This window comes from Onychostoma macrolepis, chromosome 18, assembly GCF_012432095.1.
Source record: "Onychostoma macrolepis isolate SWU-2019 chromosome 18, ASM1243209v1, whole genome shotgun sequence".
NCBI classification, from domain to species: Eukaryota; Metazoa; Chordata; class Actinopteri; order Cypriniformes; family Cyprinidae; genus Onychostoma; species Onychostoma macrolepis.
Genome location: NC_081172.1, coordinates 9008701 through 9033723, shown reverse-complemented (window position 1 = coordinate 9033723; position 25023 = coordinate 9008701). Strand labels below are relative to the sequence as shown.

Genomic DNA, 25023 nt, shown 5'->3' with positions numbered 1-25023 from the left:
AATGCAATCATACATGATAAATCAGTTATGCATTATATATTTATGGCATACCCTCATGCATTTCCATGATGTGGCTTGGTAATTAAAGTTTGGTAATAAAATCATTCATCAGCAACTGGTTTTGACTCAAAGGCTCAAGTTTAAAAGTCTAACATTAATCTGCTGCTTAAAATATGGATTTTTATATGTGCGACTATGCAAGTAACAATTATTTAAGTGCTCTAAAATGAAAAAAGGACCACAAAATGTTAACAAATGAGCTAGCAGTTTGAATACAGGTTGTGGCAGATGCATTTGGCACATGCATTTCCCAGCACTTTAATTGCACTAAGAGCATATTGGCTCTCACAAAAGCTAGCAAAAATACAAATAGTAGAAATAACAAAGTGAAGGGGCATTCATTTGTCCTGTTGTAGTGAATCTGTTGGCTGGATTAGTTAAATGTTTTTATCAAATTTTTTAATCAAATAAAAGGTATAAGGATATCCAGCCATTGCATATAGCCTAAGGCCTGTTCACGCTTCTTTGAATGAAAACTTGCTGTTTGGTAAGACATAAATAACTTAAGGATAGAAGAAAAATTTAAAAACATTGTTGAATAAAAAATTTGTATCCAGCAGGGTTCAACAGACTGAAACCACATTGAAAATCTGGGATCCAAAATCAAATTTAAAATAAACAGAATATAAGTTTTAGGATTTTAAATTGAATTAAAACCCAAGCAGCATTACAACTAATCAAATACAAAATATTAGATAACTTCTAGGCCACTAATTTGTGACATGGAGCATGTGAACTAGGCCTATATAAAAAAGTAAAATTTTTTTGCATTAAAATAAATGAGAGAAAAGCAAAATATAACTATTTTCACTAGCAGTTTCAGACTTTTAAACCCCACTGTGTAGTAAAAAAAAAAAAAAATTTTAAAAGTAAAAGCATGTGGTTTTGCAGGTAAGTAGCACGTAGAATGTCCTCATTTAGGAGTGTTGATCATTATTATTGTAGTGATCTCAGCCCAGTTTGATTCTGGTGTCCTGGCCGTAGTAGCCCACCTGGAGCAGAATGGCAATGTCAATTATGATCTGTACCGCACCACAGACCACGAACTGGGTGGGGCTTTCATTGATCACGAAATACGTGGTCTTAAAGATGTCACCAGCCGTCCATAAAAGCACCATCTTTACGCTGAAAAAAAGGGAGAGAGACAGAGAAATAGAAAATTTTATTGAAACATTCAGAAATATATGAAAAGTCTCTCAGCAGTTGGAAAGATCCCACTCAGCTATAAAGCTCTGATAAATGAACCTCATTCGAAACCTTTTAAAGGCGTCACAAATACATCAGAGTAATGTATCGTACAATGTCCCATCCTCCCACTTGATAAAGTCATACATCTGTATATCTCACACATTTACAAGTCTCTGAAGTGCAATTGAGTGCAGCTTTCAGCTAAACTTAATTAAATTTAGAGGACGCAATTATTTATATAAAATTTCTATAAAATTGTGAAGGGGTGAAGAAATAGGTAGACTCCAATTATCAAACTTAAAGGGATAGTTCACACAGGAATGAAAATTACCCCATGATTTACTCACCTCAAGCAATCCTAGGTGTATATGATTTTCTTCCTTCAGACGAATACAATCGGAGTTATATTAAAAAATGTCCTGGCTCTTCCAAGCTTTATAATGGCAGTGAATGGGGGTCAAGATTTTGAAGCCCAAAAAAGTGTATCCATCCATTATAAAAAGTACTCCACACAGCTCCGGGGGGTTAACAAAGGAAATCAGCAAAGCAATGCATTTGTGTACGAAAAATATCAATATTTAAATCTTAAAAAAAAAAGTAATCTCTAGCTTCCGCTGTTGTACACGTTCATGGCATTTCAGTGGATGATGTATGAAGTAGTCATAGTGTAAGCTCCGTTGAGAATATGCTAGTCTCGCAAGAACCGTTTTGTTTACAGCAAAGGAAAACCAGTCTCCTCTGGTTTTATTAGAACACCTGACAGATCTGAAAATATTGACCCTTTTTTGCCTCCAAAACATGATTTCATTTCATAATGTTCATAAAACATGCAGATGGTTTCTCTGAGTCGTACTGTTTTTATACATTTTTAAGTTTAATATTTGGCATGTCCACCTTTTGTTCAAATAATTTTAGCCACCACTGTATATTGAAATCCTCCAACATTTCTCTTTACAAATCCTCATTTTGTACTTCTAGTTTGTGTTTTGTTTTGCTCTCTCCTCTGCACTTCCACTTATGCTTAGGCCAACGTCCTACGGCATCTGCTGGAACGCCACTCTCTCGTCATTTTATGATGGATGGATGCACTTTTTTGGGCTTCAAAATCTCGACCCCTATTCACTGCCATTATAAAGCTTGGAGGAGCCAGGACATTTTTTAAAATAACTCCAACTGTATTCGTCTGAATGAAGAAAGTTATATACACAAAGGATGGCGAGTGAGTAAATCATGGGGTAATTTTCATTTTTAAGTGAACTATCCTTAAGGTATATTATGGCTCATAGAAGCTATAAATAGATCCATTTATGCATTATATGCAGAAAATTTACATTTAAATGTCAATTTGACCTTGTGAGGTTAAGAGACGGGAGGAACAGTACATCCTGGGACACGGATCGAGCCATCTTCAGGATGCTTGGGGGATCACGAAAGCACAATATTTTATAAATGTCAATCCTTGTTCCTTTTAAAAAAGTTTAGCTGTAAAAACTTCCAAGAAGCAGCCAAGGATAGACACTGCATTCTCAGCGGTATTTATGCTGAATGAGTTCATTCATTTCTTTCAAGTGTAAAGAGGGAAAAGGTGGTCTAAAGATGAGTACAGTCTATACATCAGCTGTCACAGACAGAGAGGAATGAGCATTGGACTTTTCGTGCTCATGGCAATTGCCCCGACAAGATAAATGAGTCTTTCACACAGCGTGGGGCAGCAGAAGCAGACATCTACAGTAATGAAATGGTCCATTCTTGCTAGCTGTCTACTTGATGTTGCAAACCCACCCATCTCAACATGACATTGATTATTGTGCATTACGTTCTTCCTTATCACTATCTGTGCACTGTTCTGGTGTCACAGGAAGATTGCGAATAAGAATGTAGGAACATCTGCTGGCAGGAGATGCGATGTTCGCTAACAGCAGTGTGAAATATCATCATTTATCTGGCTCTTAGATACTTTACAGTGCTAAAATATCCTGTTATGGACACTGCCCTCGAAATGCTGATAGTTGGTGCTCTAAGCAAACTAAAAAAAAAAAGTGTCATGGAGGTGAATGAGGTGTAACAATGAACTGGAAAGGGCCAATAGGGATCCTGAAAGTTACACTTTCCATTTGAAAATCTTTTCATAAAATGGAACATTGCATAGCCGGAAATCTCCATTAAAACATCCTGCTTAATGTGCTTTGAGAGGAAACGTGTCCTCTATGTCTGATCTCAAAGTCATGCCTCTCATTCCTCTCCTCCTTCATTCGTCTTTTGCATTAGTTTACTCTAGAGACCATCTTGAAACATCATTAATGGGGATGAAACATTAATGAGGTAATTAAAGGGGGGTGGGTCATCTGTACAAGAGCGATGATAACAGTGATTCCACAATAAAAAACACTTAAAAGTTCTCCATCTTCCGCCCAGTGATCTCAAACTCTTTCAATTGTTCCCAAATATTCATGCAAACAAACACGCCCTTTCTCGCTCACAAAAAAAAAAACCCAGCTATCGTTTTCCCTGCTCCCCTTCCCCTCCGAGCCCTATATGGATTGACAGCAGATGAAAGAAATGCTCAGCAAACAGCGAGCAGCGCTTCAGGGCCTGTGAGAGAGGTAGAAGTGATTATTGCATTGATTAGCAGAACTGAGGCCACGGTTACAGCACTCCCAGTCCACACTGAACAGCCCTGCACTCAACCCTGACAAGCCTTCAATTGATCCTCTTCAACCTGACACTCATCTCTACACTGAGAGAAGCTTCTCTACTAGGCAGCTAGTGAAGAAAGAAAGAAGGAAATGACAAAGAAAGAAAGATAGAAAGAAAGAAATGACAGAAAGAAAGAAAGATTAATAGTAGCCAAAATGAAAGAAAAAACAGACAGACAGGTCAACAAACAAAATGAATGATATAGTGGTAGAATGTTACCATCATAAACAGATAAAAAGTTAAGAACAGACATACAGAGTGAGGAAAAGTGTTAGAACACAAAGAAGGACTGGAGGATAAACTGAATGATCAATAGAACCATAGAGAAAATGAAAATGAAAAAATTGGGAAAAGAACATTAGAACCACTGAGAGAACAATAGGAAGAATGATAGAAAGAACAGCAGAGTGATAAAACTCTAGAAAGAACAATACATGGAATTATATAATGCCAGATAAAAGAACAGCCTGAATGAAAGATTATATAGAATTTATAGAATGATAGAGACAAAAACAGTTAGAATGATAGTTATAGAACAATAGATAGAATAATAGAATGATGGAACAACAGAAAAATTGAAAAGATAGAATGACAAAAACAAAACATTAAACTTTTGAGAACTTTAAAATGGTTATGTATAAATATATAAACAACTACACACAGCATAGAGAGATAGATAGACAGACAGACAGCTGAAATGTTATAGAAAAATAAAACAAATATATTATTAGACAATAGACAGATAGATGGAATGATAAAGGGAGTGATAAAACAATAGTATGATTGATTGACTGATAGACAGAATGATGAATCGAGATAGAATGATAGATAGAATGACAGAACGATAGATAGGCAGAAGACATATAGAACGATAGAATGATAGCTGCAATGATGTATAGAACGACAGAAAGAACGATAGATAGACCAGCAGACAAACAGAATGGTAGTTAGAATGATACAACCCCTTCTTGTATAACTGGCCTGTTGGTCTGGTGAAGCAGACTTCATGTCGATAGTTAAAAGGTCTGTCTACTAGAGGCTAGAGACAACAGACATATAAGACGCAAGACAAGCCTACCAGGCTTCTGATGAGATTTCAGTTTTGACATTTGGCAGAGACATTTAAGAAGGGGCAACATTCTAAAGATCTGCTCCAGACAGATGTATCGACACACCGGCATCTTCCTTCACAGTCTCTCTGGTTTCTCTCTACTGAATTCACATCGATGGAGCGATAAACCGTGACCAGGACTCTCTCATAAAGACCCTCACTCACTACAAGTGTCCACAAAGGGACTGAAGAGAAACAGAAACTCGTCCTGCTTCTAGTCGCTTTTCACCTATGGAAAGACAAAGACAAGCGAAAACAAAACCTTGAGAATCCGTCAGGAAAAGCAACTGTATGAACCACTGAAGGGCTGAAGGTAAAGTAAGCTCTTCAAAACTCTGGCACATTTGAAGACGGGTGTATTCAAATGGTCGGTGAGAGAAAAGACAGGCCATCCTCAAAAAAAAGAATATGAAATATGTATGTAGATCGATCCATCCAGCTCAAACACGAGAGAGTTTACACACTTCCTAAAACAGATCAGTCTCCACCATACACACACAAAAAAAGAAAAACCACAGAAAAACGTCCAAGAGGAAAAAGTGATGGAGACATTAAAGGCCTCAAATCAAATTATGTTTCTCCACCATATGGCAACCAAACAAGCTCACACAGATCACTGTCTTACGAACAAAGCTTAGCCAATCAAAACAGTCAGAAACTACATTCAGCACAGCTGCAACGTGCTTTGGATGGAAGTAGAGTGTTCGAGTGGCCTTTAAATCAGTACGGTTGGACATTATAACATCCCCGTGATATATTTCTACTTCTGTATACACAAACCCATTAAGAGTGATGCTAATGTCATACAAATTGGCATGTCAACCAGAAAAAACGATGGTTGTCTCTTTCGTTCCCTCCAGAACGCCGGCACTCTGCTCTCTTGTATTTTTCTTGTTCCTCACCCCCCTCCTCCGCTGAGCCTTGCCCTGGAGGGAATGTGAATAATTCTGTTGCGGTACTGGTCCTGGCAAGCCGTGACTGCTAGAGGCTCCTCTAATTCAATCACACGGCTCAGTCTGATCAATGGGGACTGTGCAGGATGCTGGCGTACCTCAGCTCACCTTGGGTCATGTGTGGGGATCCACTCCAATGGCTTTTTCTTCTCTAATTAACCCAGACATGACAGCCAACAACTGTGAGGGCAACAACTCTACTGATAAAGTTCTGTATGTTTGCGTGCCTCTAAGCGATAGCAACTGAAAGATCGAAATGTGTCCAGACATACCTTGCTAATATGTGCTGAGGTGAAACATCACTTTCAGGTATCAGAAAGTCATTGCTATGTTTAGAACAGAATGCTACTATTTCTGGAGTATGAATCATGAACTCTCAATACCAAATTAGGGATGCAAAATATATTTATAACATATCAGTTATCAGCCATGATGGACAAATTCTTCGATTTATCAGTAGTGGCCCATATTGGTTATTTAAAAAATTTTTTTTTTTGTCTGTTTATAAGACTTAGATAACTCTCTCATTTAAAGGGACAGCAACACTAAAAAGTGCATTTTTCTTTTAAGAGTGCATATTGTCATGGGTTGCTGTGTACATGTACAGTAACAACAGCAGAACTATGTGCATTTGTGAATAAAATTAGTTTAGATTAGGTTTGCAATATCCACGTTTTATCGGTTATCGTCCATAAAATGGAAATAATTTAGATTGCAGCACGTCAGATTGCAGTTATTGGCTTTTATTCATCATTGTGCATCCATACACTGTATGTTTATTTTATATATGCAGGGAATAACTGAGCTACACTACCATTCAAAAACTTGGGGTCAGTAAGAATGTTTTTTAAAGAAATTAATACTTTTATTCTGCAAGGACACATTAAATTGATCAAAAGTAATGTAAAGACATAAAATAAAAAGAAAACATTGTAAATATGGTAAATAAAGATTTGCCATCATAGGAATCAATTTTTAAAATACATTAAAATAGAAACTAGTTATTTTAAATTGTAATAATATGCCACAATTTTACTGTTTTACTATATTTTTAATTAAAAAAACTAAATTGCCTTATTGAGCTTAAGAGACTTTTTTTAAAAACATTTTACTGACCCCAAAGTTGTACACTGCAAAACATATTTACATAATCAGTATTTTCACTTGGTTTGCAGTAAAATAATCTAATAAAAATGATTTACTTGCAAAGCAAAGATAAGAAGACTTGTTATTAGATATACATTGAATGCTAAAAATAAGAAAAAAGAAATGGAATAAATTAATTTAAAATATATACAAGAAAACAAGTATTAGTGTACTACATTTGACTAAATGTACAATATACAACCAGCATACAGTACATTGATTTTTAAACGTCCTTCTTGATTATTTTATTGGATTGTTATAACACTTTGCACAAAACAGGAATAAACATACAATATTGAAATTAAAAATGCAAAGTGACTGCCAAATTTAATATTCAAAGATTATCTCTAAGACAATGTAATACTTGAAAAGTTTAAAAAAGATTATCATTGCATAATGTTTCGCATATTTCAATTTTTAAACAATAGTAAGTAGAATACAGTGTATACTTTCTAGTATTCCATTCTAAACATATAGCTTGTTGGCAAGTAAGAAAAATAAATGGCATCCCTCAGTTTTGTTGACTTGTTTTAGGTTAATAAAGCATTTCTTTTACTCTGCTTGTGTCCATTTTCATGGATTTTGCTTCGCTAGCTATGATAAATGAGTTTTTGCCACCTGGGTGTATCACTGAGCACCATTTGAAGCGAATATAAGGTAGATCACATGCACAAACAGACCACAGAAAGACAAATAGCTCCCACCAGTTGTCATAACAGCAGCCACAACAAATCAGAACCGCATCTATGCTAGAGCAAGGACACTTTCCTTTCCCCAGATACCCTGTATAGCCAAGTTATATCCACTGCTTCCTTATTTTTTATAAATACGGGAAACGTTTCCTATGGGCGTGAAACTCCCAGGGGTAATCAGGGCCGATCAGGGCTCTGTGTGAGCAGCGAGGCCCATGGCGAAGCTCGGTCTCGTGGGAGAATCTGACTGCGTGTCTCTGCTTGTTAGGGAGACAGATTACGGTGCACTCGGCTTCATCAAAACAGCAGGGTCCTGATGCTAACAACGCTCTTGACTTAGCATGGAGCCTAAACCCCAGAAACTGGATTCAGCCGACATTAGAGCTGAGTGGCTCGAACTTTTTTTGTTAACTTTTTAACATTTTAGAGCTCCTGTGGAGGCGCCTGAACTGGGAGAAGTGGGAGACAACAACAGCACAGTGATGGTTGCTGTGCAATCTGAGTATTTGGGACTTATTCAATTACACTATATAGTGATTTTGAATTAAAGAAATGCATGGAAAAGCCTCTTCATTTCTGTTTCTTTTTCAATCTTACAATGCAAAGATGCTGCAGGTTATTTGTTGGATCTAATGCAGAAGTGCAATGACATGCAACAAGTGCAACTGTGATGCAACATTTAATTCAAGCAAAATCAAAGTCTAAAATCTCAGTTTACCTAAAACTTCAACACCATTTTGTTGATAATCTACCTTAGACTCATGTTGCCATTGACTTGAACCGACCCTGATGCCATTATTGCAAAAATTGCATACTGAATTATGGATGCTCTTCTGTTTTACCTTTATCTGCACATAAAATTTTGCTAAAACATAAAAAATTATGATGAATCAACGTCTAAACCATATCTTTAACATTACTGGAGCAGCTAAGTGAGTATTGGAAAATCAGAAAAGTTCAATTTACACCAAGAATAATAAATAGTTATTTATCTACTATTACATTCCTCTGTTATTTGTTCTAATTTTGGTGTGGACTACCTTATTGTCATTGAATTCAATTCTAATTATTAGAATGATTATTAAAACTTTATAGTTATAGTTATCAGTATCAGTCTTGGTGTGAATGGCCCTTTACTCCAACAACCTGCATCAAGGTCTTTGCTTGCATCAGACAAGATGTTTTAAAATGAGGATAATGAGTGTGAGTCTGTGTTTGAGACTATGCTGTAGGAGAAAAAGGGGTTTACAGGGTGAGACTCCATGTATGCTGGTTCATTAAGTCTCTATAATTAGAACCATCATCAAAGAGTCCACACCAAGGCTAAAGACGATAGCCATATGAAATATAATTCACACTGAATGTGGTTGTCAGATACGCACACACGATAGCGTGAGAAAAAAAAAGAAAAAATCTTAGATAAAATAGGTTGAGCTCCTTTTGCTCACATGTGTCAACAGAGCCCCCAGGGTACAAAATCTGAAATGAAAACGATCAGGAATCAATTTCTGTAAAAATACAAATGTGAACACACTAAAAAAAGCCCCTGTCAAGAATTCTGAAGGCCTTTCAGAACTTGAAAAATGGGGTAAAGCCTCATGGGAGAAGGGAGTCAGCGTGTTGCTGGATACCAGGTCCATTAATGTCAGTCACAGTCTAAGACACACATTGCCCTGCTGTTCCTCACTTCATCCTGTTCTTACATCTGTGTTTCCACCAGAGCAACATGAATTTAAACAGCAGCAGAGGTGGACACAGAATCAACGAGAAGTTCAAACGAGGAGAAAGAAGGTCAAAAAGAGATGGGAGCTTTCAGAGAATAACAAGGGGAGATGGGCCATTTAAACCCTTCAGGTTCAATAAATGTCTGGCTCAAGGGCACAGCGTTGGACCCTCCCAGCTTCACTGGCCCATATTAAGGACAGCAGGATGGTATGGATGGTTGCTCTTGTTAAAGACAGTACTGCATGTGTCATTGGTAGAGGTACTGATGTGGAGTCTATCACAACACCTCATAAAACTCACTCTACAAGGGCACAGCAACACAAAAACAAGCTCTGCTCCACAACCTAGTGAGCTGCAAAGCTAGACGGCATTTTACAACCAAAAAAAAAAAAAAAAAGTGCCATGGTCATGGTTTGAAAATTACTTTTGTATAACATAACCAGATCCATATATATGGATAGCAAACTTGCTCGGTAGCACACCCGGTAGAGCATAACACTCGGATAAGGGTACTGTGAAACAAGAGTCAAGATAAAATACTTGTAGAAGCAAGCTAAAATGGCATGGTTGTTCCGGCAAATGTGTTTTTATCTAAGTTAGGTTTAGTGTACATGGTACATTATTTTCAAACGTGATAGAATCCTTTAAGTCAATGCAATAAAACATTACCAGTTTCATATTTATCTTTTTTAGAAACACCTACTAGTCTGTTAACTTGCAAGAAGCAAATATAATATTGCAGAAATGTTGCCACAGGCATGTTTTTCCAAAAGGGCAGGGTTGGAATTTTAAGACAATATTGTTAAAATTTTAACATACATTAAAGAAGTATTGACAATTCTGTCACCATTTCCACACCATCATTTCGTTCTAAACCTGTATGCCTTTTTCTTCACTGAAACATATGTTTGAAAAATGTTGCCACTGGTCTTTTCTATTCAGTGAAAGCATATAGGCAAATATCCCAAAGCATAGTATGCTGCCTTCTAAGGTAGCTCACAAGAGTTTAATTTGTAACACTCTACATTGACAGTAACATTTCTCATGTGAACACTTAACCCACATTTGATTTCAACAGTTTGCTGTTAGCATGTTGCTTCAATAAGCATAAAATTACCTAGCACATACAAATGTTGGATAAAATAGTTAATCTGTGAATTACATTTACCTAATTTCAACTTTTATAATCAATTCAATTAAAACAAAATGGCACTAAATGAATTATATTTACATATAATCAACATACTAGGTTTTGGAATGGAGCCTTAATGACCAGGGGCTGTCAAGCTCCCCAAAGTGCCATAAAATAGTCTATAAAACCTGTTTATTATATTTTGAGTCTTCTGAATTCAAACGTTAATTTTGTATGAAGAACAAATAAAAAAATTTAAATTATTCATTATCTGCAGAAGCTCTCAAATCTTATTCACACATCTGTATACTGAAACTAAAATCACAGACAGATCACAAATGCAATATGTAGAACCTGAATTCATTGAGCAAATTATTATTATTATTTTTTTTATATATATTATTTGTAGTAGTTTCTGCACATTTAATCATTTTAGACAAAATCCCAAAAAGTTTGTGTGGAGCCTTGTCAGGTTTAAAGGTTCACTACATATTTATATGAACACAATATACTGTATTCACAAACACTGCAGTGCTGTCTTGGTGACAGATATTTTCCACTCATAGATGTTGAAGGATGGCTTTAAATATACTCTCTGAACTATGTCTCCAAAGACTTCGCAATAATAATAAATTCACTCGTATACGCAAAGAAACACAGATGTCATTGCAGTGATCGGTCGAAGGCCGTCAATGCCTGCAGACACTCTGAAATCACATCAAGGGCAAAGGCATTACACACTACATGCTACATGCAGTGACACATTCATTGTGTTCATAAAAAGATGGATTTCCGGAGAAATGCCATTTACATTAGCTTCCATTTTCCCTCTCTCAGCCTAAACTGTGCTCACAATGTTTAATTTGGCTCATAAAGGGGAGCCTGGAGCGTGTGTCACACCCAGTTCTGTGGAGCAGACCATGAGATGAAGGGCTTTTTCTTTTTCTTTTTTTAAATAAAAAGAGGGGAAAAGAGCTGGCTTCAGCTGAAGTGAGCTGATATTGAGCTGTGATTATTATGCTGACTGAAGCCTGAGGCTAAAGATATTAGCTTTACTCTAAATTCTCTCTGGTGCTCATTCCGAGTTTTTTTTTTTCTTTTTTTCAAAAAGTACCAGTAAGGTCAACTTTCTTTCACCAAGGAGTCTTCGGATTCGAGCAGAGTGGGCTATAACATAAATTAACAAGCTCATTAGCTGTCTAAAATTAATTATCATCATTACGTTCCTTTAATGAGTGATGTCTCGGGTGAAGCATGTCCTGCAAACAATTACCGTGTGTGAATTTAACCTTCTCACCATCTACCTGTCATGGCTCATGCGACACACATTATGGCAACAATGAGCAAAAACTACTACAAGAGGTTGTGAGGCATAGGCTGTATATTTTGAATGCTACATGGAAAGTAACATACATGGACATACTATTTTTTGTCTAATTAAACTAAATCTAAAACACTGATAACTAAAATCAGCTGTTTTAAATGCTACAGTTGCTACAATTTAAGGAATAGTTCAGCCAAAAATGAAAAATTGCTAAATAAATTGTTTACACTGATGTCATCCAAGATGAGTTTGTTTCTTAATCAGAACAAATTTGGAGAAATTTAGCATTACACCACTTGCTCACCAATGGATCCTCTGCAGTAAATGGGTGCTTATAAAACATGTTTATAAGAAACAAAAATCGTCATTTGTTTATTATAAAAATGCAGTTTTTCACTTCACAAAACATTCATTGATTAAATATATAGGGTCGTGTGGCTTACTTATGGATTATTGTGATATTTTTAGCCATTTTGGACTCTCATTCTGACGGCACCCATTCACTGCAGAGGATCCATTGGTGAGATTGTGATGTAATGATATATTTCTCCAAATATGTTCTGATGAAGAAACAAACTCATCTACATCTTTGATGGCCTGATGTTCATTTTTGGGTGAAATGTTTCTTTTAGCATCATAACTTTATAATGCACGTATTGAAAAATATTTATAATTAAAATTATTTTCAGATTCATTTGGGACAGAGCTGTTTTTAAATGATAATTAAATGATAAGTGTTTTTAAAGAACAACTTCACCTTTGCTGTAATATAATGCTCACTTAATCTAAATGCAAATGTAAAAACATGGGAAATGAGCATGAACAATTAAATAACCAATAGTGATAAACTACCTCTAACATCAGCTGACAAATTGGATATGGTATGGTATATTGGATATACGATATGGTACTGATATGTTGTGCATCCTTAGAGTCAACATTACCTAAACAGAATTTTTACACTAAACCTGTTACAATGAATTTTGGGATTGCATTTTCTGCTTGGTAAGATTTTGAATGCAACATTTTGATGTAATGTAATGCCCAAATTAAACATATTATTAAAAGATCAATAGGGTCTTGTTTACCTCATGCCTCGGGTGGAGAGGTTGTTGTAGTTCTGCAGCAGCTGAGGCAGTCCCAACATGGCTTCAAACATTACAGCCAAAGAGCCCAGGGCCTCCACAAATAGGACCCAGTCCAGAAAGAGGAACGTAATGAAAGCACACAGCAGCGTGAAGGCAAAGCAGAACATCAGATAGTCCTCAAAAGAACTCCAGCTCCAGAAATACCGAAGGTCCAAATCTGTAGGAGAGACAAAGAAAGAACGATAAAAAGGATTATAAAAATATTTCATATACATCTCCAAGCATCTCTCTATAACACTACCCAAGAAAATAAGAAAGGGAAACTTTAAAGCATTTTATTATTAGTATGCATATCACAATGCTCAACACCTCACACAAACTCTCTCACTCTATATGAAAAGTTAAATGAGCTTTGAAACCTGTGTGCCTTTTTCTGAAAATCTCCATTATATAAAGAAACCCATTTACGACAACTCAACATTTCATTTACAATTTTCCTGCGAGCCATGAAATAAATGACCAGGCTCTCCAGGGGAACACAGCCAAACATTCAGCAGGGAGGATTAAGCACTTGCATAAAATAATAACAAAAGCACAACTGCACTCCAGTCAGCAGAAAAGAAACCATGCACATATGGATATATATAAAAAGTTTGGGGTCAGTAAAGTTTTGTTTTCTTGGAAAAGAAACATTTAATACTTAAGTAATGGCTGCTGAAAATGCAGATTTGCCATAACATTAAAACAAATATACATATACATATACATATATATATATATATATATATATATATATATATATATATATATTAAAGTGTATTAACAATTGCACGGTTTTTGAATGTATTTTTGCTCAAATACGTGCAGCCTTGGTGAGCATAAGACTATTCTTTCAAAAACAAAAAATATTTCTTTGTATAAAATATGTACAGAGATTATAGCACAAAATAATAAATTTAAGAAAAATGGAAATCATTAAAATATTTTGGTAACACTTGAAGCCTTCATGTATAATGCGGTATTCATAATGTATGCTGTAATGAATTATCTTTTCATAAATATTTGTAACTAAAGTTAAAAAGCTGTGCAATATTAGCAGATTCCTTGTTACATCTGAAATTAGTTGTTTGTAATGTGTTTTTACTTTCTAAATGTGAAACAATGAATAGGTAAGTACTATATTGTTTTATAACTTATCATTACTCATGAAATCATGCAACGAAGGTGCATTACGAAGCATAATTAATGCATTAAAAATGTGTTATATAAAAGTATATTAATGTCAAAATGGAAATTAATGGCAAATGTGGTACATGTTTTGTCCGGTCTCTTAAGAATCAGTGAAGAGACAAACAAGTAAGACACAGGATTGTGAAGACAGCTTCTTTGTCACATTGGTCATCTCTACATTAGTGATCATGAACCATGTGAGACATCCTGACATGATCAACGAGTACCTGTCTCTAGCCCAAACTGATGGCACAGGATCCTGAAATGAGCTGACATCAGCTCCAGAGAATTGATAGCTAAATAATAGCCCTATTTGTTACAGCTCTGACTGGAGTGTCGCGTTCAGCAGCAGAGAGCCCGCAGACCACACGTTGTCATTTAGTAGGTTTTATGTTCTGATTTCTTGCATGCGTCTACCTGACAGGCACCAGCACTGTAGTGTGGCCGCCGTGCCATCCGCTGTCAGGAAACATTTGCATGACTGTGTGGTAAAGCATGGGGTGAGACGTCTCGATCTGTGTTTGTGTGATTAATGCACCGTATTATCAGAAAACTCACGGCTTGAAATTGGAGAACAGATAGGATCAGGAATGAAAAAGCCTCAGAAATCACATAAACGGTAAGTGCTAAGTTAGGAAGGAAAAGAAAAAATGTGAACGGCCTCTTCCTGACAATATGAAAGTATAGTTTCCATGAATTCATGTGATATCGGTCCAAAATTAGCTGTGGTATCACTGTATGTGGTAATAAAAGTAGATTTCGGTCCATGTACAAATATAATTTACCTTTTTTTGTGATAAACAGCAGATATTATTTGTATCACTCAAAAAAAAATTTTTTAATTAGATGATGAAATCACAGTTTCTACTGTTTTCAACATTCATAGTAAGAAATATTTCTTGTGCACTAAAGCAGCATATCAGAATGATTAGTGAAGGATAATATGACACTAAAGACATCACAGAAACAAATGACATTTTAAAACGGATTTTAAACAATATTACAGTTTTTACTGTATTTTTGATCAAATAAATGCAGCCTTGGTGAACAAAAGACACTCTTTCAAACTCTTAATGGTGGTGTAATTGTGTATTATGTTACCATTCTGAAAGTGACACGCATAACTGTTGACTAATTAATTTGGGACCCTGCATTTGATCCTAGAACAACCTGAGGTTAAATGTCTTTCTCAAAGGCACATCGGTGCTAGATCACTGAAAGCTCCAGGATCAAACCAGTTGCTTTCTGGAAACCATTTCTGAAAATTAGACACTAAACACACTATGCAAATTCAGCTACAAACGAAACACAAATGCACAGCACATTCATTTGGTGTACAAGACAAACATTGACACTTAATTTGTAATAAGCACCATTAAATAAAACGCTCTAACTCTGCATTATTCATCTGGGTGCAGAATGCATAAAAATATATTCATAGTTCATAAATCCCACACCTTCAGAACAAATAGCTAAGTATTCAAATGCACCACATCCCACATTGTAAATGATACCTCAAATCATATGGGTTGTGCTATTATTTTTCTAAAGAAATGAACCGACAGTCAATAAAACAGGCAAAAAAAAAAAAAAAAATCCAGCAGATTGACACTGAACTATTCATCCAAACCATAATTTGGGACAAGATCATCTTTTTTGACCAGCAAACCCCCAGAACACTCTAGAAACAGTTTATAAAATGCCATCATCCTTCATCCAGGCTGATGTGCAAGCTATAACCCGTCATGCTCCAGAACGTCTTGTTCTCCACTAGCGGCATTCAGAATGAAACGGTCACACTTCAAAACGAAAGATATAGAGAATAACCTTTTCTTCTCAGATGTCTACAGATCAAACATGTCAATTACTAACATAGCACCTCAAAGTCAGAAGTCTGCCTTAACCTTTGTGTGTCTTGTAGATGTAAACATATCTGTAGTCTCAACCTACATCAAGATGTGAGGCCAATAACGCAGGTTTTAGTTTCCTACTGCTTCATGAGCCACTTCAATCTCAGCCCAAAAACAAAACACAAAAAAAAATCAAGCCAGAGGAATCTTGGATGAGACTAACAACTAATAAGAAGGCCCATCCAAATAAACCATTTCTTCCGCTTCTCTCACAGTAGCTGTGTTCCCAAGATCTGCAGCCTGATGAGCCCTTTCTCATGTTATGTTCATGCCTGGATGAAGGCCAAGGGCCCTATTGGCAGATGTTTGTCCAGGCTCTGTAATTTTTCTGGGCTCTGCCCATCAGCTGCACCCTCAAAGCCATTCAAGGCCATGTTCAAGTTTTGCAGAATCCTATGAGTGTTTATTTATACACCAATTCATTTTGCATGCATAATCATGCATATTTATTTGCAGATGCACATGCCTCTGGTATGATATGAATGCTTAATTATGTGTTGCCATAAACAGTCAATGCAAGATACGAGAAAATGCTAGAAAAAAAAAAAATGTTTTATATTTTTATGCATGTATTTTACACACACTGTGAATATACACAAAAACATATGCATATTCAAATCTGATCTTTACATTGAACCTAAAGTCTGATATCTACAAATTGTACTATAAAAAAGATGACGACTAGCGGGCTATTCCTGATATTCCAGAATTTTTCATTGTAGCATCATCACTTATCAGCCAATATTCAATATTTAATTTTGATGTTTGTGATTCATTTTAAAAATATACCAAATTATTATCTGCTTATTGTTATCAGGCAGAATTTTAATCCTGATGCATCCAAAATCATAAATTACATCCCCTCCCTAGAAATGACTAAATTTAGGACTGTGTTGAAGTTAGGAAAACAGACTGATGAGATTTTTAATGTGCTGGGAAGGATCGTTCTGATCTCTCTGCCAATGTGTGGACGCTATCTATGGTGGCTTCAGTAGGTTTCTGGGTTTTGAGAACACTAAAATTAAAGGCATGCTGAAGAACAGATGTCCAGAACTGTTGAATAATTCATAAAGCTGATAACATGTTCAAATATAGCCATGTTTAGCTCACACATACACTTTAGTCTATCAATAACCTACAGAAGTCTTAACTCCACCTCCTCCTTTGAATAGTCAGCACAGTCAGTACATTTTCTTTTTGACCGACATAATCACAACTACTAAAACCTGATGCACTTCATGAATATTTATACAATTCGGTGATACTACTGTGCATTGATGCTTACTTAGTATGCATGCGTTCAACATATTTTCTGTCAAGTGTGACGGTTCTATTTACATTAAGCAGTTCTTTCTCTCACACACACACACACACACACAGTTTATCCATGATAAGCAGTATGAAAGTCCTAATGAACCTTCTCATTCGGTGTCTTTTTGACTGACAAAACTACTCTGAGCTGATCCACTCAATGAATATTCATGCAATAAAGTGATACGCACACCACTTTGCAATGGATTTCATGCATGCGTACCCACAGCATGTGCTTATTTCCTGTCAAGTGTGACCAGTCTCCATTTGGAGCACACTGAATATTAATTAGAAACCTTGTGGGTTAATTAGTGAAGCAGTTTATCAAGAAAAAGTGCTTTTTAACATGCATGTGTTGTATTTGTCAGATGTTTTGATGGGAATTTGAGGAAACATCTGGAACAGGCACCGAGCAAGTCCCACTCCCACGCCTCGACCTGAATGTCTCTACAACCTACAAGCACCCTTGGTGAGCTCTGACAGCCCTGATGCAACTTTAGAGCAATACATCATTGAGAGATAGTTAGAAGGTGGTTGAGAAAACTATGATGGTGTGATGGGCAGCCTCAAGGTTTGCCCTTGGCTGGCTAACATTTTGTGTTGGAAACAGGTAATCAATTAAGATTCAAGACTTTAAATTAGATGAAAACAGATAATTAGGTAGGGGATCAGGAGGGGTAATTAAGCAGCTGACCCCAAGGGGAGTGACTAGAACAGCATTTGCTGGGAAAACACTTCAGCATCTAGAGGTGGTGATGCCGGAGAGATGTCATTAGGGGTTTGAATGCCTGACAATACAAAGTCGAATGATTAATTTAACCTTAGTAATTCACGGCACTACAGAGTGACCTTCTGTGATCCACGAAGGTCGATGTGCTTCTCTCACAAAGCATCCTTGGGCCACTGAGGGTGGTGACTCATGCAGATTAACTTCTTCAGACAATCATCACCTATAACCTTCAGCATGGGAACTCTATTGCAACACCCAGAACAAAACTAGAATATACTGCACTCACAGCAGAGAAAAATGACTCTTGGTAGCCATCAGCAATGCTGGAAAATGTTTCGAAATAAAAGAGCTGTTTTAGCTGATTGGGACATCATTCAATGGTAGTGTTATAACTCATGAATATTATGAATATTAATTAGGACAGTGGCCTTTAAGGCCGTTTTCAAATCAGGTCCTCCACAAATTAAACCACCAGAGAAAATAAAATAAAATTAGGAATCAAAGTTAAAGTATGCATGTACACACACACACACACACACATATATACATATATATATATATATATATATACACACACACACACACAGTTGCGCTCAAAATTATTCATACCCTTGATAAATATGATCAAAGGCAGCTGTGAAAATAAATCTGTATCATTAATCCTTTTGAATGTTTTTCTCTAATACACATTGGCCACAATTAATCATACCCTACTTTTTGCAACCTCCTTTTTCCAAGATATCAGCTCTGAGTCTTCACCTATAATTCTTGATAAGTTTGGATAACACCTGACAAGAGATCAGAGACCATTCCTTCATACAGAGTCACTCCAGATCCTTCAGATTCACAGCTCCATGTTAGTACTTCTCTTCAGTTCACCCCACTCATTTTCTGTAGGGTTAAGGTCAGGGAACTGGGACGGCCATAGCAGAAGCTTGGTTTTGTTCTCAGTGGCCCATTTTTTTGTTTTGATTTTGATGTTTGTTTGTGGATCATTGTCCTGTTGGAGGATCCAACCACAGCCCATCGTAAGGTTTCTAGCATGGACAGTCAGTTTTTAATTTTTTATCTGTTGGTAGTTGATAGAATCTTTAGAATCACAATGCAATGTATGATTCAAAATATGGGTAAAACACCTGTAAAAACAAAATTTCTGTTATATTTCTGCTATGAATCAAATAAGCAAGTTTGTGATTGATCATGTTATGCTGAAGTAACATAGATCATCAGGTTTCAACCAAAATGTAAATTTTTCAGTTAAACCTTTAAGAGCTTTAAATTGGTTATGTATAAATATACAAACAACTACACACACACACACACCTATCTATCTGTCTGTCAGTCTATCTATCTTACATACAGATAGATAGTTTTGAAAAATACAGTAAACAATCAGAAATAGAAATATTGCAAACTTAATTTTACATCTCCAATATGTAACGGCAACAATTTAATATTTAATAATGATTTTGCAACATTAAAACCAACTAAATTGAAGTTTAGTTTTACAGTGTTTTTAGATGAATGTATTTCAACTATATTTTTTAGTAAACAAAAAAAAATTCTGTTAGGTACACCAGATTTTTAGCTATTAGGTCAGGCTTTGTTGGTTGTAAACTAGCCGTATATAAGAAGGCCTCACTACCTCATCAGAGAGCACGTACACTAGGGATTATCAGTCATTTAAAACAGCTTATCTTCCGCTCAGCTCCCTTGTTGATGGTGTGTACTGGTCGATGTTTAAAGCCATTATTGAACAGAGGCCTGATTTATTTATTTTTTATTTTTTGGTCTATCTCTCCTTATCACACTTCTCCTCTGTCCAGCTGCTTTGCCACTGATGGACATCCAGATCACCTTCACACCGGTGTGTGCATGCGCGCGTGTGCGTATGTGTCTGGATTATCCTACAAAATCTTAATCGTTCTCTGTGATAAATCTAAGTGGCCATAAAATGAGAGGGGAAAGGAGAGATTAGGTGTTTAAGGGTAAAAGCATTCTCTCAGACTGACTATTCTGTTTGAGTTCAGCAGTCATGCTCGACCATTCTCTAACCTCAGGCAAAGGCATCGAGATCACTTTGCCAAAGCAATTCACTTCATGTCCACCTGTGCATTCAGTCATCTTCCTGCTAAACGCGGTGAGGGCAGGTGGCCTTGGAGGGAGGGCTCATGCAGAAGCTCTATCACTTTACCCAGCTGTGCTGAGGGCACACAATTTTAACTACAGTCACGGCCCCTGAGCTTGCAACAAACACACAGATGTTTATAAAGCAAAGAGGTTAACCAATCATAACCTTCAGAAATTAAGCTGTGAATTAGGGAGGCACAGCAAAGTACCATATTGGTTATGTGTGATAGTATCAGTTAATATAGATTTTATATTGCGGCCAGTATTAGATATTTAATTTTGCATGCTTTCCCCAATTTCTTCTTTGTCATGATCAAGTGGTCACTTACATCTAATCTTAAAAAAACACTAATAATTTCATAACATTACGTAGACATAAAATGCAGTATTTTAATTATTTAATAAACTTTAAAAAATACTAATGATCAGTGTTATTTTAGTACCATTAAGTAGTACCGTTTAGTACCGCAAAATACTATTATATGTTGTATTAATATTTTGAATACATTTTTAAATGCATTTTCTGTCCTCATCTTAAAGTTAAAGAAGTTTAGTTGTGTTTTTGTAATTTTCTTTCTTTTTAAACTCACTTAAAATGATAAATGCTGAATTTTTTTAATTATTTTATTTCAGTTAACATTTATTTCATTTCAAGTAATGAAAATATTTTATGGTTTTAGTTTTAGTTAATTACAATAACACTGCAAATGGTTAAAAATGCTAAAGATTACATTTAAAAGAATTATGCTATTAACAAATCTTGAAATTACTTTTATATATTTTATATCATAATGTTGTGATGCCTAAATATACTTGTAGCATTTAAAATAAGTTATTTTAGTTATTATTTTTTACATTTTGTTTAGAAAGATAATATAGAATTTTATTAGGTTCTCTGCCATAACACAGAAATAATTATCGGTTTGGTTGCATGAGGCCAGGATTTTAAAACCATGCATCCCTATATTTATTGATTGTGACCCAACCAATTATAATTTTCAAAGTTAACTAATTAAAAAAAAAGTTTTAGTACATAAAAAAGTGTATTGGAGTCTGTTTGACAATTTCAGTCATTTTACTTAAACAATTGCTTAATTCAGTGTGTAGTGTAGTGTCTTTGTAATTATTTACTTTATGAAATTTATTAGCAATTTCTGATTGAATTGGAAAAAAGATGTGGGATTTAATTTGAAACAGTGCATGTGAACGCCACTTAAGAAAGGTGTCTGAACAACAGGTTAGCTGAACTTGAACCTAACCTATTCAGGGATACCTTAAGAATAATTAGTCAACTAGTCTAATATGAAGTTTTGCTTTAATTCGTAGGGTACATAGAACTTAAGTCAACCAATAAGTGGGCCACCGTCCATTGCAAGAGATGTGTAAGATCATTGAAAAGCAATTAAGTAACTCTAAACTCAAGTGTCCCCACTACCACATCAATGTCAAGTGATGGACTCTCTGCTACAGTATATAATGAAATCTTACCCTCACTGCTTTCCTCTCGGCCTGTCAGAGATTACCCAGCAAAAACACACTGGACAGCTTGTCAGCACTGGCCAGTATTTCATCAGGGATTCTGGAGTTACGAGGCAGCATTAGGCATGCAGGAGAAGAAGAGAAAGGCTAGATGAGAGAGAGAGAGAGGAGAGCACTAAAAGCAACTCTGATACGAGTTACATAAGACTACGCAAGACACTGACAGTGAGTCAAGGACACAGCATAAAGAACACACACACACACACACACACACACACTCACAGACGCTGCAGGAGGGATTCCCCAAACAACAAGGCTGAGCCAATGCAAGATTTACCTGCCATGACAATGCAGCCGTTTGTGCCGCACCATGACTGCGTAAAGACTGCAGAGATCCGGGATGTGCTGCACAATTCAGTCAATGACATAATTCACAGTGAAAGGGAAGGGTGTGAAACTCGTGTTAATGAGAAGGGGGAAAACAGTGCCATCAGGATAAAAATGGACAACGTACAGATGGAGGTGAGAGAGTGGACGTGAAAAAGAGAGAGAGAGAGAGAGAGAGACATTAGAAACTCATTTCAAAGTCAGAACAGAACAATTCATCAACAACTAAAGCAGGATGTGGGATTATAATGCCGCAAGGTGAATCTGTCACTTCATCATTGCGTGGTTCTTCAAATATACTTTGTCTTTAAAGAGTTGATTTTAATCAATTTTACATCTTTTTCTTTCTGCTATATGAAGGTCACATTAAAGGGGTCATATGACGTTGCTAAAAAGAACATTATTTTGTGTATTTGGTGTAATGCAATGTGTTTATGCGGTTTAAGGTTCAAAAACAATTAATTTCCACATACTGTACATTATTGTTGCTCCTCTGCTTTTACAAAGCTCATCGTTCTGAGAAGCGAGGCGTGCTCTGATTGGCCAGCTATCCAGTGCGTTGTGACTGGCCGAATAACTCAAGCGTGAGACGAAAATGTTACGCCCCTTACCGTATTTTGATGCCGTGTCCCGGCGCAGACGACACAGAAACAATAAAACCAATTACAAACGAGGCATTTGTTGCATCCACTGGGGACATAGTTACTGATTATAATGATACTGTCTTTTTACGTAAATATTTCCATGTCTGTATTTGTGATCGAGAAACGACAAACAACAAGTGCTACTCTACACAGCTCAAAACTCGCATTTGAATAGTTAGTGGCAAATTCTTTAAATATGAAAACGTAGTTATAGGCTGTGAGTAAGAAGTGCCAGACTGTCCTTGCAAAGTTGGAATTGCCCCACTTTACAGAAACAGTCTTTGAGCACAGCTGGCAGACTACTCCCAGGTTCAGGAAATAGTCCTCCGTAAAATCCCCTGCACACACTCTAATATTTGGGTTGAACTGTTCTGGAACAGTGTTGTAAATACAACAATCACTGATTTCTAGTTGTGTCCTCTTTTGGAAGCACAAACAAAGTAGTTTCGCTTTCACAACGAAACACAGCGTCTCCAGGACATGATGCCGGCGGCAGCGGCACCAACAACACTATAGCTAGAATAAAAGTCCCGCCCTCTTTCTTTGCCTATAAGTTTGGGCGGTGTTTTGCAAATCTCCCCACACCGTGACGTAGACATGTGGGGGCGTGTTTGAATGAGCCGTTTTCAAGTAGATATAACTGCAGACCGGAGATCTCCAAGATGGGGCGTGAACTCCAAAAGTGGGCAGAACCTCCAAAATGGGGCAGGGTCTCTTCTCGCAAAGACTTTCACCATTGGCTCTGGCTTCAGCCAATTGTTATTGACTTACATTTCAAAATAAAACTTTCTAAATTAAACATTGTTTCTAGTTGATCTAAAATACAATATGCTATATAAATCAATATCAATAAAATCTTTAGAATCAGCTGTGGGGCGGAGATTGCGCTGAAGTTGATTGGGAGAAAAAATTGCGCATGTGTGTCATGTGCCTGTCTGTCAATGGGAGGAAGCCACGCCCTATTTTGGAGCTCCCACCCCGTTTTGGATTTCCCGCCCCCATTTGTAGATCTCCAGGCTGCAGACAGTTATACCCTTCTCGCCGTTTTAGGGGGGGCGTGGTTGAGTCTTAACTTTTATAAAGAATATCTTTGGTTTTGAGACTTTAGAATCTTATCTATGCACAAACAGCTTGTAACATTCCAAGGAGAAAGGAAAACTTGAAATCGCATCATATGACCCCTTTAAAACTTTCTTGGAAACCTTTTTTAACACGACCTCCAACATTTATTTTGACCATTCTATGTGCTTCTGTCATTAAATACAGCAGATGACATAATGTAATTCATTCCTATACATTGTTATCTATAGACCAGGGTTATACGATTATAGTTTTTTGTTAATATTTTGAATCGGTTTTCATTTTTCCTTTTTCCATTTTCTGTTTTCACTTCATTTAGGTAAAGTTTCAGTAATTTTGTTGTTTGTCTTTTTTAATTTTTATTTCAGTTTTAGATTTAAGAAATTATAATTTCTTAATAAATTAATAATTTTCTTATTTAGTAACAAGAAATGTTGCCTTGACAACTTGCTGAAATACTATTTTTTTTTTTTAGTATTTTATATTAATGTTTGTTTTATTTCAAGTAAAAATTGGTTTTAATTTTAGTTTCAGTTTTAGTTAACTATATAATAAGGCGATAGACTGTATTAACATCAAGATTTACTGAGTGAAAATTATGTATAATCAGTTTTGGCACAAATTGCTGTTCCTCAGTTGTGGAATCATTTTCATCATTACCAGCAATTCTGCTTCTAGTACATTTTTCAAAATAAACGTGTGTACTTGTTTATCATGGAGGCAACATTGTCAGTAAAGAGCATGCGTGAGATCATTTGAGACAAGCGCAAAGAAAACTAAGAAAAATCAAGGAAAATATCACTTTTGAACAGAACATTTTCTGTAAACTGACCAAATTGTGTAATTTTGTATATTCAGAATACAGAAAATATTAGCTATGAAATTTCCACCACTGTCATTTCATCTAAATTCATCATCATTTGAGACAATTCAATTAGCTGAAAAGTATGTAGACCTACATATTTATTTTCAGCCAAATATGCATGTCAACAGACTTGCCACAAGT

The 25023-nt window shown here is 36.1% G+C and overlaps 1 protein-coding gene across 1 annotated transcript in view; it reads right to left on the bottom strand.

Moving 5' to 3' along the window:
* Positions 1–267: 267 nt before the first annotated feature.
* si:dkey-246g23.2 (solute carrier family 66 member 2) overlaps positions 268–25023 on the bottom strand; it is a 40825-nt gene continuing 16069 nt past the window's right edge. The window contains exons 4-5 of the mRNA XM_058751953.1: positions 13117–13333; positions 268–1185 (exon numbers count right to left, since the gene is read on the bottom strand). Coding sequence (XP_058607936.1) covers positions 1011–1185; positions 13117–13333 — 392 coding nt within the window. The 3' untranslated portion in view covers positions 268–1010. The remainder of the gene's footprint in view (positions 1186–13116; positions 13334–25023) is intronic.